Raw genomic sequence first — 15,945 nt, 5'->3', positions numbered from 1 at the left:
CGGCTAATACTATTTTCGTGTATCAGTGTCACTAAATATTAGTATAACACCTCGAAATGCAACAGAATATCATCGAAACGTACAGAGGCACCACGTGCGGCACAATCAGCTGATTCACGATGTGCCGCTGTAAACAGTTTCTCATGACCCAAACGTAAACAACTGCCGTTTGCTTACCATTCCACTTATCTTCTCATATCAACAATATTCTGCCAAAAAAAGAGGTTCATCGTTTCACACGTTCGAGCGTGTGCTTAATTCAGTCAAGAATTTGATACGTAGCTGTTGTGCACCTTCAAACGATAAACGATAATCTTAAACATTGCTCAATTGCTCTTCAACGTAGTTTCTCCGTGTTTCATTGCGAGGAAATAGAAAAACAACGTTATTGCAGTATTAAAATTTGCCTTCACCTCACGACGTGTTATCGTGTATTTTGTTTAATGTGTTCTATTTTTGGTTAATCTTCATCTGTGTCCGATAAGCTGTAACCCAATCTGTGCGTCTAGCGTCCAGATTGACAAATTTCATCTTCATAAAAGGTACTAATTTAAGCCAATCATCATTAATTAACGTGTCTAAAAAACTGTATTCATCATTTTGATTCGATTTCCAGAGCGATATTATCTACAGTTTTTGGATTGCCACCAGAGAAGGTCATTTAAAGATCAATTGAGTAGATTGATTGTACTGTATTTACGAAAATGTCTTCCGATGTGAAAGAGTTTCTACGCCAAGCCGCGATGCAAGTTGGTGCGGGCGGATCTGCAGGCTTTGTGGAAGTTTGCATAATGCATCCGTTGGATTTGGTCAAAACTAGGCTTCAACTGCAAGCTAGTCCTGCATCTGGTGCTACAAAAGCAACTGTAAAGCAACAGACTATTTTCGTGTTTGAATTCCGTTGTTCCAATTGCTGATCTCTTGTTTCAGACGTATTATAATGGCGTATTTGATTGTATCCGGAAAATGGCTAAATCGGAAGGATTTTTTTCACTGTATAAAGGCATTCTACCTCCTGTGCTGGTCGAAACTCCGAAACGTGCGGTAAAGTTTTTGACCTTCGAGCAGTATAAGCGTTTCTTCATGTTCGGTTCTGACAAACCGACGCCCTTGGTAAGCCAAACATCGCTATATATATACTATATGGCAATAACTTCAATGGTAATCGTAGTAATAATGCTATTATGTACTAGACATTCTCTTTAGCTGGACTAGGCGCGGGTGTTACTGAAGCTATTCTTGTCAACCCATTCGAAATGGTTAAAGTGACCTTACAAGCAAATAAAAACAAGTAAGCAAATACACAGCATTTTATTGAAAAATATATCATTTTACAGAAAAATAACCTATGTTCCCTTCTTATTTTTAGGATGGGACAAGTACCCAGTACATTAGCTGTTACCAAGCAGATAATCAACGAGTCAGGGTTTGGACTGAATGGATTGAACCGTGGTCTTACAGCTACCATCGGGCGGAATGGTGTTTTCAATATGATTTATTTTGGATTCTATCACAGCGTTAAAGGAATAATTCCCGAATACAAGGTAAGATGAATCCAGCTCGGTACACTTTCCACATCGCTATCGACATCGAACATGTAGTACACAACATGTTTGTGTTTTATCAACTTAAACATTTGCATCATTTACATATGTTTCATGTTTCGTCCGCTTTAACACAACAGCTGCCCATAGGGTATGGTTAGGGAGGAATGGTAAGTGGGTTGCTTTGGTTTGTTAATATCAGTAATAGAATAGTTATGTTGTTGATTTCTTCCCGCCCCAGCTGGCTCTAGCGCTCTAACAAGTTTTTGTATGTTTTCTGCTTCAATGACCCATCAAACCGGTGTTTGCCTTTTGCAATCAGATTTATGTAATGGCTAAATTATGGCCTATGTCTTAGTCACTTCCCGAGTTTTGCTTCCATTCATACGTCCAGTAGCCATCTGTAGCATACCACTTTTGTTTGGTCCACATGCATTATGCACTGCACGAATTTCTCTAGCTTGAACGAAATATTATTCCATTATTCCTGCATGTCCACCACCAGGATCCTGTACAGGAATTTCTGCGTAAAGTAGGCATCGGGTTTGTCAGTGGAACGCTGGGATCCATCGTGAATATTCCTTTCGACGTAGCAAAGTCTCGAATCCAGGTCAGTGTGACGAATTCATGCTGTTTCAGTGCTTATGTGAAAGTGCAATAAATTTGTCTTTATTTTTTTTTTATTTTTTATCTCACAGGGACCTCAACCCATACCGGGACAGGTGAAGTACCGCACCACCTTCGGCTCGATGGCGATCGTAGCTCGAGAGGAAGGTTTTGCTGCGCTCTACAAAGGTCTCACTCCCAAAGTGATGCGCCTAGGGCCGGGAGGTGCAATTATGCTCGTAGTTTATGACTATGTGTACGCTTTTCTGGACGATTATTTCAAGTAGTTGCGTAATCTATCAACCCAACGAAAGAAGAGAGAATCGCAAAGGAAGACATTCACACAACATGCCATTAGACAAAACCATGCGACAGCGACGATCGTCCGTTTTTCTTCGCTGTGCTTTTGAAGCGTTCGCTTTGTCTCATAATAACGTATAATCGCATTTATCTTCAAATTCAGGTGCATTTGCAACATACGGGTTTTGATACAAAACATATTATTGGTCTTTATATCGTTTTTGGAAGTAACTTTCTATCGTTAAAATTTCGTACGAATCATCAAAAGAGTATTATTCTGGTATCCATGTGTGACATGTCGAATTTTTGTTGTTTTTTTACATTAAAAGTTGATGTATTGTTTAATAAACATAAAATTGTGTTGATAAAATTATTGAGAAAACGTTTTGTTCGAGGGAAACCAAAAAAACACCATTGCCTACCGCAAGTAAAATGACTGAACAATACTTATTGAAAGAATTATTTTATTTCAGCTTTTGTACAATTACTCTAACATCACATGCATGCACAATTCTTTTAACGATGATAAATTAGATAAAGGTTCAGGCGGATTTGTTCGATGCCTGCTGATGGGCTCCTATTTACAAATGATGTGATGAGGAGAAATTTCGGATCATAAAACACCCCCTTCCCGGGTGTCGATTCATTTCCTAGTTGATGAAACAAGGCAATTGGCTAATGCACCCCCTAGCTAATGTGGCAGTCAATACCGATAGTTTCCAAACGACTGCGACTGGTAGTTCGATGCTGCCGCTTCCGAATCGTCGTGGTACGTCACAAAGTCGTAGTGATTGTCGTGCAATTTCACTCGACTATGGGATTTCGGTTGAGCAACTGCACCAGCCCCTACTGTTGGGTAATACAGTTTGTTGTCGTACACCGGCTGGTTGGTGGGATAACCTTGGCTGAAGGTTGCCACAGGTTGTGCTTGGAACGCCAGACCAGGCTGGTGTTGTGGCGGGAAGAACACGTTGTTGCCAAAGTATTGGTGCATCGGGAAGGAGTGCTGGAAACCCGCTCCAGGCCAGACGGCTGGCTGCACGTAATGTTGGTAGCTCACCAACGGTATCGGTGTTGGTTGGAATCCTTCGTCACGCACGTCATTCCGTACGCTCAGCTCTGTATCGGAAAGCGTGTTCACGGAGGCCGGATCGATGGGGGTTGCTTTTGAGCTTGTAGAAACCGCAGAATCGTCCTGTGGCGTATCACCCGTTACTGGTGCATCGGTGTTGGGCTCTTCGGCTTCAGAGACTCTGACTGTAGGCTCATGGCCATCGAGCTCCAAGGGTTCGGTTGGGGCTACTGGAGCAGCCTCGGGTGTGGTCGTTTCATGTGCCTCAGTCGTCGTTGTGCTGGTGGTGGTCATCTCTTCAGGCTCTTGCGTACTACTCAACAGAGACACCCGTGTCGGTTCCAAGGATTCTGCTTCAAGCGCTTCACTCAAAGGATTCGTTACTTTTTGCGGTCGATCCTCAATCCACGTGGGTAGATCGTGCTGTAACGTGGGCTCTCGTTCGGAGGACATTGGTTTCGGTTTGCCCCCACTAGCGCCGGAGAACTTTCCCGCCGATGCCTTCAGGATACTCGTCAATGGCAGCGCAAAGGCATTGTCCTGCTTAGGCTCGATCTTTTTCGTGCCACCGCTGAGCCCGAGAAAGTGTACAAAATGGTTCACCAAAAACTGAATCGTCCGTCGGTTCCGCCGCAGGACGACCTCCTGCTCGTCGGATTGGTCACACATGCCGCCCGGAAGCAAGATGGCCACCGTGACCAGAACGCACAGAAACACGGCACACCTCATGGTGGATCGGAATCGTTCAATTTGTGGCACACTCACGCACAGCCCATTCAGTTTGCTGACAGGACACCCACGATCCTCGATCCTCGCAATTACACGGGTCGGCGTCTGATCCGGAGCACGGTCACAAGTCGACTGATTAAACTACTTCCAGTGCCCATAGCTTAATAGAATGGTTCCTTTGGGTCGCTTCAGTTGCAACCCTCCCATTGCCGTGTCCCTGGCCAGATGCTGTCCATCCGAATCATTTCACTGGTTAAAGCCCACTTTTTAGCTTCGGCCCCCTTCACTTTGCTGCCCTCGTGCTGCCGGAGCATATATACATATGCTCGCTGGGGCCCCTTCGCACCGGTGCACCAGCCCACCCCCAGGTCGCATGTGTGCGACTTTGGGATTACTTTTATTGCTTGCGGTTTGCTTTTTTTTTTGTTTACGTTTTCGTCGGAAAGTAAAAACCCCACCACTGCGAAGGGCTGTATGATTAAGCTGACCGGTGAAGCGTGCGCTGGTCCTCAACCAAGAGAGAACTGCCGCCAAGCATACCGTGACCGGGTTGCGTTTGGAGGTGGACCTGGGGCCACCGCCCATCTGGCCAATTTCATACAAAGTGGAAAAATTACTCCCAATATCTTACCAGAAAAGCTAAACCATCGGTGTCTCTCGTTTGCTCACTCACTCGCTATCGGCTTCACGCTGCTCCGTGCCAACATTATTCTTTCATATGCTGGTCTAGAACATAGACAACGGTTGGGTGAACGCGCGTAGGACCAAAGTCGAAAGTTGTCCTGTCACGAGCAATTTCCTGCGGCGACCTGCATTCGGCGTAAAAATTTTGATCCGAATACTAACCGGCTTTTAACTGCCAGAACAGCAGTACCTGCGCGACGGGTATTAGAATTAAACATGCTGCGAAGAGATCGTGTGGCCGAAAACTAGTTAGATTCATTCAAGTTGATTACGAACAGCAGAAATATGACCAGAGGATTTGTCGAAGTTTTTACGAAATACCCGGCTTCATGTAGGTCATTTTACGATCGCAATCAATTGCGGAATCAAATCGGTATGCTTACAGTAGTCGTTGTTGCATCCATTTGAACATTTTTATGGATTTTTTATTCCAATCATGGGTCTATAGTTCATTTTTTCAATAAATGTCTGATTTATGGTGCCATGGATTTAAAGCTTATACTCATTTTTAACACAATTCCGTTGCTTAATAGTTCATATATTCCTCACTCGTTTACTGTGTTTCCGTTTCTTTTTAGGATTTCAAATTTGTTTTAAATCCTGTTCTATTCACATTGACTTCAACATATGTAACGAATGCTTGTTTTATAATATCTACTACAACCGTTTTTGGAAAGCAAACTATCTTGTAAACATCCTCTAATCTTTTGCCAACGAATGATCCTGCAAGTCTTGCACCAGAGTCCGCGCTGGTATATAAGATAATGAACCGCACAAGCAATTATAGGTCAGCGGGCACATAAAACCGGCTCTGAAAGATGTGTTTTAACCACCGTTAGCACTCTATCACGTAACTGCGTCCCAAATTTATTCACAGCAAATTAGGAAATGAGTAACTACTAATCTTGTGTGAGGGGAAATAAAAGACTTTGAACGTAAACGAAGAAACAAAGTGGTTCAAAAAATGTTGTGTCGTTAATCTATTTTTGTTTATTTTGATGGCAACGACAACCAGACCATCTTTGTTGGGACACTTGTTTCGATCTAATATATTCCGTAGCACAAATGTATTTTTAAGTGAAATGTAAATTATGAATCATACCTTTATTCAGCTCCATTATCGTCTAAACCTACATTTGCTAATGGTTCTAACGCAGCGGCCAAAAAAACGCCTGTCGCAACATTTAATGTGAGATTGTTGCTATGGTGACTAGCAGGAAAAGTTCGCCTACAACGCATCTTAACACCTTTGAAGTTCTTACACCAGAACCTTCGTTCGTGATAAGTGGTTGCTTACATAATAGGCATTGGAAGCTTCACCCTGTCGACTTTATCTCCTGGCGCCCGCTTATGCTAGGAACACTGCCGAAGTAAACAATCATGCCAGAATCGCGCATAAATGATTTATACATAAAAAAAGTGAATGTAAAACAATTTTCAATGGTCCCACCGTCACCTTCGTCAAGTCCAGTCGAAAGGAAACGTGTGCCCCCAGAGATATCGAGCATGCAGAGAAACGAAAGTGTCATTTTTAGCGGAGAATTTTGAACATAAATATTTGGTTGAAAATAAAATGAGCTTTTTTCATACTACCATCAAACGCTAGTCAGCCACATCCGTTTGCTCTTGCCGGCTAGGTGTCTTTTCGTTTCACCCTCCCAACAGTTCGGTAGCGCCCAAACACTAGTCGAGCCGGTCAGGCTGCACGGTGGCCACCGCATTATGTGTCAGATCGATGCAAGTGCGTTGCACGCGGGCGTCCACCCGGCCAGCCCACCCTGGATCCGGTTTTTATGCGAATTCATGGTCAACCACCAGACGCTCGTCAACATCGATCCGTAACGACCGACGGAGGCGTGATTTTTTCTGCCTTTCTTTGCATATACGCCTCACGGTTGTAGAACTAATTTCGGGTCGGCTAAACGTTCAGATCAAATCACCTGCACGATCACGTCCCTGATCGGTGTCCCGCTTCACCGTGATGGATTAATGAGGCTCTTGCGTTTTTTGTTTCTTTCATTATCACTCCCTATCTAGCGCTCCAAAACGTTTCCGAGCCGGGCACAATTTTAAACCGGCACGATAACTTTCACATCCCCAACCCGACCGTTGACGGGCGCGAGTAAATAAAGCAGCAAGCAACGCTCCAAATCGAGAGAACCGTTCTACCATGGAACACCCGGCAAGGACTCACCACAGTGACCCTGAATGCACCGGTCTGTTCCTCGGGCCAGGACAGGAATTGGTTCACCATCGGAACCCGCACATGACTCACGGAGGCCAGGGCAAATCCGTCCATTCAAAGCGAGCGTGAAAGTGAAAGCATACGATTTTTTGGGCGATGGTTTCTCTTTCCTCTCCTTGAAACCCGCGTGTCTGTGTCGGCGGAAATGCATAGGAAAGGCGACGGTGTTGGTTTTTTTCTGGCGCACAGCCTGGGTGAACTGCATTCTGAGCGATCGGCATGAAAAGAGTTGGCTGCAGGTTCTGGAGCTTCAAGGATGCGGAGAGACAAAACGCGGCGACAGCAAAAAAGCGCATGAAGTGACGTGAGGCGATTTTGTATTCACGTTGGGAAACAGCCCAAAACTTTCGGTTTTCTTCGCAAGGTCTTACACGTTTGTCTAAAAATAAAAGCAAACAGGAGGAGAACCGAATTAAGGAATGTCGTCACACTGACTTGCAAAATTTGTGGTAAGAAGTCGATCAGTGGAAAAGGAAATGCGGATTTGTGGCTATAAAGAATTCAATTTTCACGTGTTCAACGCCTTTTCACAGAGCATTGCTCACTCTAATAGCTTTCTATTGTTCCGATCGGTTGATCAAATGGCCACTTCGAATGACAGCAATGTTTTAATTCCTCTAATTGAGCGCTAATCAATTGATTTAAAATTATCAAACCGTCGTACGCAAGCCATAAAACATTGGCTTATCGACTGCTTGTTTTATTGCCGTTTAAAAAAAAAGCCACGCCGGGAGTAGCTTCATCAGAGCCATACATAAATCTGACATTGATGGCGCGCCTGCTTAATGTTCGATACTGCACGAGTAACTGCACCTTACGCAACGTTTCGACAACTTGCCATCGGGATAATAAACTTGTGACCTAGCCGTGGTCGAGGCGGAGGAACTGTGGCAGTCAATCTACCCGGCGTGGTGAATCAATTTAAATATAAATCACTTCCCAACAGCCCAAACAACGTTGCGAAATGGCCGAAAAAACGAAACGATTCCGCATGCGAGCGATCACCACCGCCTGAAATCGATCGCTGCTCGCAAGTGGAAGCGACCAGCTGATGCGCCAGGGCGCTTGTCTCAGCAACACACGATCGGTGTGCGGAAATCGTCACCAAAATGCAACTTCAACATTACAACATCCCCTTCCGAAAGGTGGTGTGATGGGATGAGCGAGTTTTGCACCTTCCAGACACGGTTTTGGCCGATGCACCGGCCGATGCACCCAACCAAACACGCTGCCGCTCCATTCACGGGTATGCAAAGTGTCCGTTCCGTCCGTTTATGCTACTCCAGCTGGAATGCTTGCCGAGCTTGATCCGGTTGCCGGAATGTGTCCGTCGAGCTCCTTCGGCACTCAGGGCACGTACCAGCGGGCAAATGGGCGGATTCACGGTGAAAATTAAACACACACGCACGTCCACCCGCACAACCGCCTGTGTGGTTCAGTCGACGGCTAAACACTTGGCATGCACCGAACGGTCACTTTTCTTTTCGTTTCATATCGTACAGGGTAGAGCAGAACCGGGGACTCGCGAATGAGAAGGGAAGATGGTCCCCGCTTGGTAGGGAAGCCACCCTCACGGTTCAAGCAACACCTCGGGTCCATCTGATCGCAGGGAAAATGGTGGATCGCGTTATAAATATGACCCACCGGGAGCAAAGCCGGCTCACTGTGCAGCTGGCCTTCGGGTAGGTCATCCAATTTTCCACCATTTGCCACTTGGTGTTTTTCGGGGGTGTTCGTCTACTCCTTGCGTGCGTGAGTGATCGTGTGCGTGTGTGTGATCGGTGGTGTGATAAGTCGCAGTGTTAGATTCTACTGTATTAACTCATCCGACAGTCTGGGGACTGGGCCAAAATGAGCCGAAAGTTGGTGCTAGTGTTGCTTCTGGTCGCGTTGGTCACATTAGACCCGACGTCCGCTTTACAGAAGAAGAAAAAACGAGGCATTTATCACGGGCTGCACGGTTACGCAGGACACGCCGTTCTTCCTTTCCACGCTGCGCCAGCACTGCACAAAGGCTATCATCCTAGCCCGTACGCAAGGTTCCCCGGACTACTCCACAAAGGCTCGTTGGGTGGTGTTTTGCCACCCGGTTACGCTCTCTTTCCGGGTGGTGCAAGTGTCACCTCCTACCAGCGTAACTTCCCGCGCTATCCTACCGTTTACGGTGCGGGTCTTTATCCTGGATTTGGTGTTGCACCGGTTAAGCCATTGGCCGGGTTTGCGCCACCCCTAGCACCTGGATACACCCCACTGGCTCCTGCACCGGTGGCACCGGCTCTTCCTGCATACCCAGTCCCTGCTGGACTCCCAGCTGCTGCCGCTGCCGCTTACCCACAGGCGTACGTGCCGTTGGGACTTCCGGCCGCGACCGGAAACACCCAGCAAACGTTCTTCGCCACGTACCCACAAAAGCCGCTCATCCCAGTGGCGGTTCCAGTGCAACCGGACGTATCCGCCAAGGTTCCGGTCGTCGTGCAGAAACCCTTTTATACGGCCTTTTCGACGGTGGTTCCGAACGGAGGACTACTTCCGGCCGGGGTGTACAATCCCGGACAAACCATCGCCGTTTCGAACGTGCAGCCACAATTCGTAGGTGTCCCCGTGGCCACCGGAAGTGCAAGTGGCGTTACACCAGCCATCGCTACCACACTGACCACTGGCACGACACAAGTGACGCAGGCACCGTGGCGTCCCGTCGTTGTGAATCAACCCGCTCCACCAACACCGACACCACCATCGAACGCGTATCTTCCATCGTACGCGACCCCTCAGGGACAATTCTACGCCATCAGCAGTACACCAGCACCGATACTGCACGATCAGCAGACATCCCATCACCAGTCCTTGCTGGATCTCGATCAGGGTAGGTAGCGACGCTGGTTGATCTCATCCCTTTGACGAGGTGGATCACTTATTTCGGAGACACTGTCGTTTTTCGCAGGATCTCTCCACCAGCAGGATGGAAGCGGTGCGTTTAACGGACAGCCGTACGATGTCGCCTCGAACCACGGCCGATACACGGGACCATCGAGCTACGACGTCGACATCACGCACAACGGATACCAGAAGAAAAAGAAGTAGACGGCCCGCCGAGCGCCATTAGTCGTAGGTTAACCAGTATATTGTTTTGTTACGAGATGTGTAGTTTAACTGTGTGTTAGAAGCGTGTGCGCTTATTTAAAACGAATAAATTATTTTCCGACCATTAATTCGACATAAAAGCGGTGTTTTACTGTGCTATTTTGAGTTAGTTTCGTTCGTCGATTCAAAAGACTTCAACGAGCAAAAGTAAGCGACGAACCCCAATTGCCTGACATTTTTCAACACACGGAAGCGTTAACCTTGCGGGAACGCTTAAAAAATTGCATGTGAGAGGTAACCTGAAACTAGAAGATGTGCAGGTCCTCGTGATCAATTTCACCTAATTTTTTGGACGGTCAAATTAAATAATTTTCAAACAATAAGCGATGATCTCACGCACCCTATGCTAGACGATGCGGAAGTGGGAAAGTTAACGAAGCGAAAGGGCGTGCGTGATTTCATATGCATGCGGCATGCTGCATAATTTCCTCCCCATATTCGATAGTCACCTCGATTGCATATTAAATTAATAACTTTTTCTCTTCCGATTAGTTATTTCCGTCACGTGCGCGTGCGAGTTTGGCGTTCCGTTGTCAAACGCACGTTGGTTAACATGTGTTTGCACTCCATCGTAGGATTTTATGTATAGTTTCGAACTTAAAAAAGTTGTAACATATATTTGTGGACAATCAAACTGCAAAGTAATCACTTTGAACTGCTTGGTGATTAAAGTTAACATTTATCAAAAGTCAATGAATCGATCTAAAGCTACATGTGATGCTTATTGCATACGTTTTGGGCGTTTTGTAATGATATCTGCAAGCTTGCGTTACACGACGTAACATCCTTAGTTTGTTCATCGTTGGAGCATCGTTAGTTCTACGTGTTTGAAGCCTAATGCATCTCAACTTGTTCTATATAGCCTATTAAAATTACAATAAAATCTATCACGACTTTAAATGACCCATTATTTAACCTGCAAAAGCGTCTAATAGGTCTCGTTCACTTGCTTCAACCGCCTTGAAATGGTATTACATACAACATCCGCACTCTGACTCGACTAGCATTGCTACAACCCGATTCCGATCATTTGATGCTTCCTGAGAGACTTGAGAGAGAAAATATCTCTCCCCTTGATCACCGTATGCCACGCTACACGCGGAAAATGTTTAACGCAGCAATTACGACGCAATCTGCATGCACAATCTGCGTACGGTATTTTTTTCTTCGCTTTTGCACAGAAAGTATGCACCCCTTCATTCATGAAACAGTTCTAATTATACTCCCAATCAATCGACGTTCGACGGTTCGACTCACTATTGTAGTAATAGGAAGAGAAATTGCACATTTTTCCGGTTTATGCAAACGCCCTCTAGAATGATGAAAGAATTCTTGGGAAATTAAAGTTGGTTATTAAAATAAAATCAAATGAAATGAAAAATAAAATACGTACACTATACATTATAATTTGCTTGTTGAGTATAGTTATCGAAAAGAAACATTTTTGTTGTCGAAATAATTTATATTTTCAATTTCAAGAGTAGATTAAATTGAAGTATTGCATGCAAGTAGAAAACAGCTTTGTATTCATCATCGTTTTTCAATTGATTCGGTATAACCATGATTTTTTTATTAGTATTAGATTTACATAGCTATAAAATGCGATAAATAATGAAAACAATGGCTGAAAATTGGATGTTGATCTTAAAAATTACTTGTGGAAAGTATTTCTCAACGCTGCTGCATAACTTTTGAGTAAATGTATACACCAGTTTGTTTTTACGTAAAAGTTTTTGTTTCCTTTCGTTTATTGTACTGTACAAACGCTAGAGACTAAAGTAAAAAAAGAGTAGTTGTAATAACACAGTAGAGGCAAAATAAAGTAGAATATAAAACACGCATAACGGTAGTCGTATACTTTCGAAAGTATTCACAGCATTCGGTCGGGTCAAGAAAGGAATTTTGATGGGGCCGAAACTCCACCAGTGGTGGTACCACGGGGGAAAACAATTGCCAAACCACCCACCGGAACCAAATCCCCCCTCCGCAAGTGATCACAAACTGCATCCAGGGAAGGCCATCTGAAGGCCAGGATCCTGAGCTTCCACATAGCTTCCGCTCTCACACAACACAAGATCAATGCATGATCCTGCGGTGGCTAAGGATGCACTCTAGGGGGCCACATTACCGGTTCCGGAGGAGCAGTTCATTAAGGCGCTTAGTGGAATCCGTAGCCCACACCGTACGGGTAGCCGGAGTAGCCACCGAGGTATCCCGAGTGGGAACCGTAGTATCCCGGGTACGATCCGTAGTAGCCGGCGTGCGATCCATAGCCGAGTCCGTTAGCGTATCCACCGTATCCACCGTATCCTCCCAGACCACCGTAGTATCCGTGACCGGCCAGACCCGGGTAGCCGGAGTAACCGTAGCCAAGTCCACCGTAGATGCCACGCTTCTCGGTCACCTTCGACTCCTCGGCACCATAGACGGCGGCGATGGCCAGGACGATGAACAGAGCAATCTGGTCAAGGAGGGAAATGTATCGTTAACACACACGCACACAACACACTGGAAAGGCACTTGAGCACTGGATGGAGGCAGTAGCGATGGGAGAGACTTACGAAGGACTTCATGGTGATGTTGAGTTGGTTGGTTGGTTTTTTTGGGCGAGCTAGTCGAAGTGGAAGACTGTGAGGGACAGTTCTATGCGCTGTGATGGCAAGCTGCTGTTTGATGCCGTTGTTGGAAATTGCCATTACTTTTATACGAAAAACCAGGCACCGGAGCTTCCAATGGGGGGTAGAATTTTCCGCCCGAACCCCCCTCGCAAATAGGGTCTCGTTGCACCGGCACCCCAGGGCACCCTTTTGGTTTACTCGGGCTTCTCTCATCCCATCTCTCGCTTTCGCACACATGTTACGAAGGCACACTTCCCACTCCCTTCGATGGTTCGTCTAGCCCTCGGTCACACCGGCGCGAGCGGGATCGTGCGAATTTTCCCCAACCCTCGAACCCCCGTTAGTGCATCGGTAGTGCATCGACAAATGCAGATCGTTGTTGTTTGTAGCACCCCTCAACCCGGCCCAGGCTGTCTGCCTGCGTCATTCGCTCTTGGGTCACCGCCGAGACGGTTGACCGGCTGGGGCGGTTGTTCTGTTTTGCACCGATTGCTGCGATGAAGAATAGGCATCTGGGCAGCATAATTCGCGCGTATTGAGCTGGTGGCACCACACCACACAGGCGCAGCAGCAACAACAGCAACAAAAAAAAACCCCAATTGTTTCCTAATTCCCGGCACACCAAAGTTCGGAGGGCGGTGGCGAATTTATTCTGTCATTCTCTTCGGTGCGGGTGTGAAAAAAAAAGCGGCGTTTGAAAGACATCAAAATTAATGGCTCACGAAAGGGGAGAGAAGAGAAACAGATGAAAAAAACACGATGATAATAATAATAGACGCCACACGCACCCACCGATTGTGTGGAACGGGCGGTCGAATCCGCGGAATCGCGGATTTATCGCCTTTATCCGCCCATTCTCCCATCGGAAGCCCACCCACGGGTGTTGGCCATCGAGGGGTTGCAGAAAAGAGGTCATCGTGTAAAATTGTAAATGGCGTGCTTAATGAGCATCATTTGAATTGCATTAATTGTTCGGTAATTATTTATTGGTGTGCCTGGGATTGGGTGCTTATTCAAAGCTCCCAAACGGCTGGCCGTTCCACAGTGTGTTGGGTGATGCAGCATCATAACGCGCATATTAAGCAGCAGCATTAGCCACTCAAACAAATGCTTACACTTGAGTCTGTATGTATGGTTGGTTTTGCTCAATTATTCTAAAGCATACTTCCAGTCGGGCATTTGAGATAAACAATCGATCATGTTTACATCGTGTAATATAGTCATAATTGCATCGCGGTCATTGATATAACAAAGTAAATATTTTCACTCTCCTTTATTTCATTAAAGATAACATGTATCTGTTCATCGTTTTACTTTACAAGATATATGAAAAATAAACATCGAAACAGAAGTATCCGATATGAATCCTTCAGGTGCTTTTCATTAAAGCTTTAAAGCTTATTTAAAGCTTCGTCTTCGGCTAAGGCCATGGTAGTAGCACTTTGGTGATCTTAAACAAGGCATATTATATCGCGAACCATCACCACCCAATATTTTCCTCTCAATGCAACGAACCGTTCCCGCGGCCATGGTCCAGAACGCGGTGGCTTAAGGTACAAAAAATAACGCCTCATGAGTTGAAATAAAAAACCACCCCAGCTAGAACGGAGCCGCACGACCCTTACGAACGCGCCCGGATTGCAACCGCACGTGTGAATGGAAAATATCAACAAACCAATAAATAACCGACCAATGTTCGCGCGGTGCAGCCGCCGTGAGAAACAGACCAACTCGCAAGGCGTCGAGAACGGCTCGCTTCCTGCCAAACATCGCGCCACCCAATGGTGGCCACATCGCCGGTCGAACCGGCTAAAGCTGGCCAACATTTCGCGTACCAAACCCCTTTCTTAAACGATGATCTAACGCATGGAAAGTGCGTCGTCTAATCGCTCTAACGACGGTGCATTGGCGCCCCAACCAATCCGACGGATGAAAAACGCACTCATTCTCGGGTGCCACGTGAAAGTGGGTGAAAGAAAGAAAAAGTTAGCAGAAAAACAAAAAGAAAACACTGTAACACGCGTGTTGACAACGGTGACCGTCGGTGTCTTGGGTGGGTTAGTGGCTGAGAAAATTGAACCGGGAGCTGTCGTAAAGAGGTGACCGGCTGGGCCTTCTCGCTGGCCACAGCCCTACCCGGTTCAGCGACCAAAACGCCGGCACATGATGCAACGCATTGGAGCAACCTGTTGGAAACGCAACGCGCGTGCCAGCCGGTTCCCTCAAAATGCATCCCACCACCCTTGTGCGGGCTGAAGGGCGAACACAAATCGTTCACACCACGGACCGAGGGCCGATCCTGGTCATTTTTGGAAGCGCTCGAATAAGACGACGAGACGCACCCATGAATGCCCACGCGAGCTGCCCATATTAAGTTGTTGGAAGTCTCGCTGGAAACCTGGCGGGTTGGATTTTAAGTAATTTTCGATTTCGATTTACAACGCCCGATCCATGCCGGTCACGTGTATCCTAGTTCGAGGTGAAAACCCCTCCGACGGGTGGTGGGTTTTTATGCGGTTATGTTTTTTGTTTTATTATCGCACTTTCTATCCATCGCGGGGTCGGTGGTTGGGCAGGATAAAACACCCCACTTGTCGTGTGATGGCAAAAAGCGTTACTAACCGATCGCTTGGTATGCCAAGCGGCACCCGGGAAAAGGACATTTTCTCGCGTGCTTTCGGACATGCTTATAAAACAGTTCGAGGAGAAGCTAAATACGTCGCAGTTCGATACCGGGCAAATGTGATGGAGCTACTGTATGAAAGCACGTGAGAAGGGTGTTTATAAAACCAAAAATTTCAAATCACGCCTTATTGCTCACGCCATTTTTTTGCGTCATTTTACTGAACCCCATAGCCTACTAAGCTTTTCGACCTTTCCGAGAAATTAGTGGCTTTGTGTATCATTTCATACGAACTACTCACTCGCCGTCACACTAATGGGCAACATCTGTAAATCTCCCCAAGTGGTTCTGAAATAAAACCCCTCGAATCCCGAAAGGGGTCA

General features: G+C 46.3%; 3 protein-coding genes across 3 annotated transcripts; 2 read left to right on the top strand and 1 right to left on the bottom strand.

Annotated features, from left to right (window-relative positions):
- The first annotated feature begins 661 nt into the window (after window positions 1-661).
- On the top strand, window positions 662-2,749 carry LOC128731755 (mitochondrial 2-oxodicarboxylate carrier). The gene is made up of 6 exons (XM_053824895.1): window positions 662-866; window positions 931-1,113; window positions 1,194-1,291; window positions 1,370-1,544; window positions 2,050-2,154; window positions 2,243-2,749. Exons 1-6 carry the CDS (start codon window positions 705-707, stop codon window positions 2,435-2,437), a joined length of 918 nt encoding a protein of 305 aa, XP_053680870.1. The 5' UTR covers window positions 662-704; the 3' UTR covers window positions 2,438-2,749.
- Window positions 2,750-9,031: 6,282 nt separating this feature from the next.
- On the top strand, window positions 9,032-10,261 carry LOC128721117 (calphotin-like). Its single transcript, XM_053814840.1, has 2 exons — window positions 9,032-10,043; window positions 10,122-10,261. Exons 1-2 carry the CDS (start codon window positions 9,032-9,034, stop codon window positions 10,259-10,261), a joined length of 1,152 nt encoding a protein of 383 aa, XP_053670815.1.
- Window positions 10,262-12,043: 1,782 nt separating this feature from the next.
- LOC128720315 (keratin-associated protein 19-2) lies at window positions 12,044-12,946 on the bottom strand. The gene is made up of 2 exons (XM_053813979.1): window positions 12,883-12,946; window positions 12,044-12,782 (listed from the first exon to the last, which is right to left on the bottom strand). The coding sequence occupies exons 1-2, from the start codon at window positions 12,892-12,894 to the stop codon at window positions 12,480-12,482; spliced, it is 315 nt and encodes a 104-aa protein (XP_053669954.1). The 5' UTR covers window positions 12,895-12,946; the 3' UTR covers window positions 12,044-12,479.
- Window positions 12,947-15,945: the final 2,999 nt, after the last annotated feature.

The sequence above is a fragment of the Anopheles nili genome, chromosome 2, assembly GCF_943737925.1.
Source record: "Anopheles nili chromosome 2, idAnoNiliSN_F5_01, whole genome shotgun sequence".
NCBI lineage: Eukaryota > Metazoa > Arthropoda > Insecta > Diptera > Culicidae > Anopheles > Anopheles nili.
This window is presented reverse-complemented; position numbering and strand designations above follow the sequence as displayed.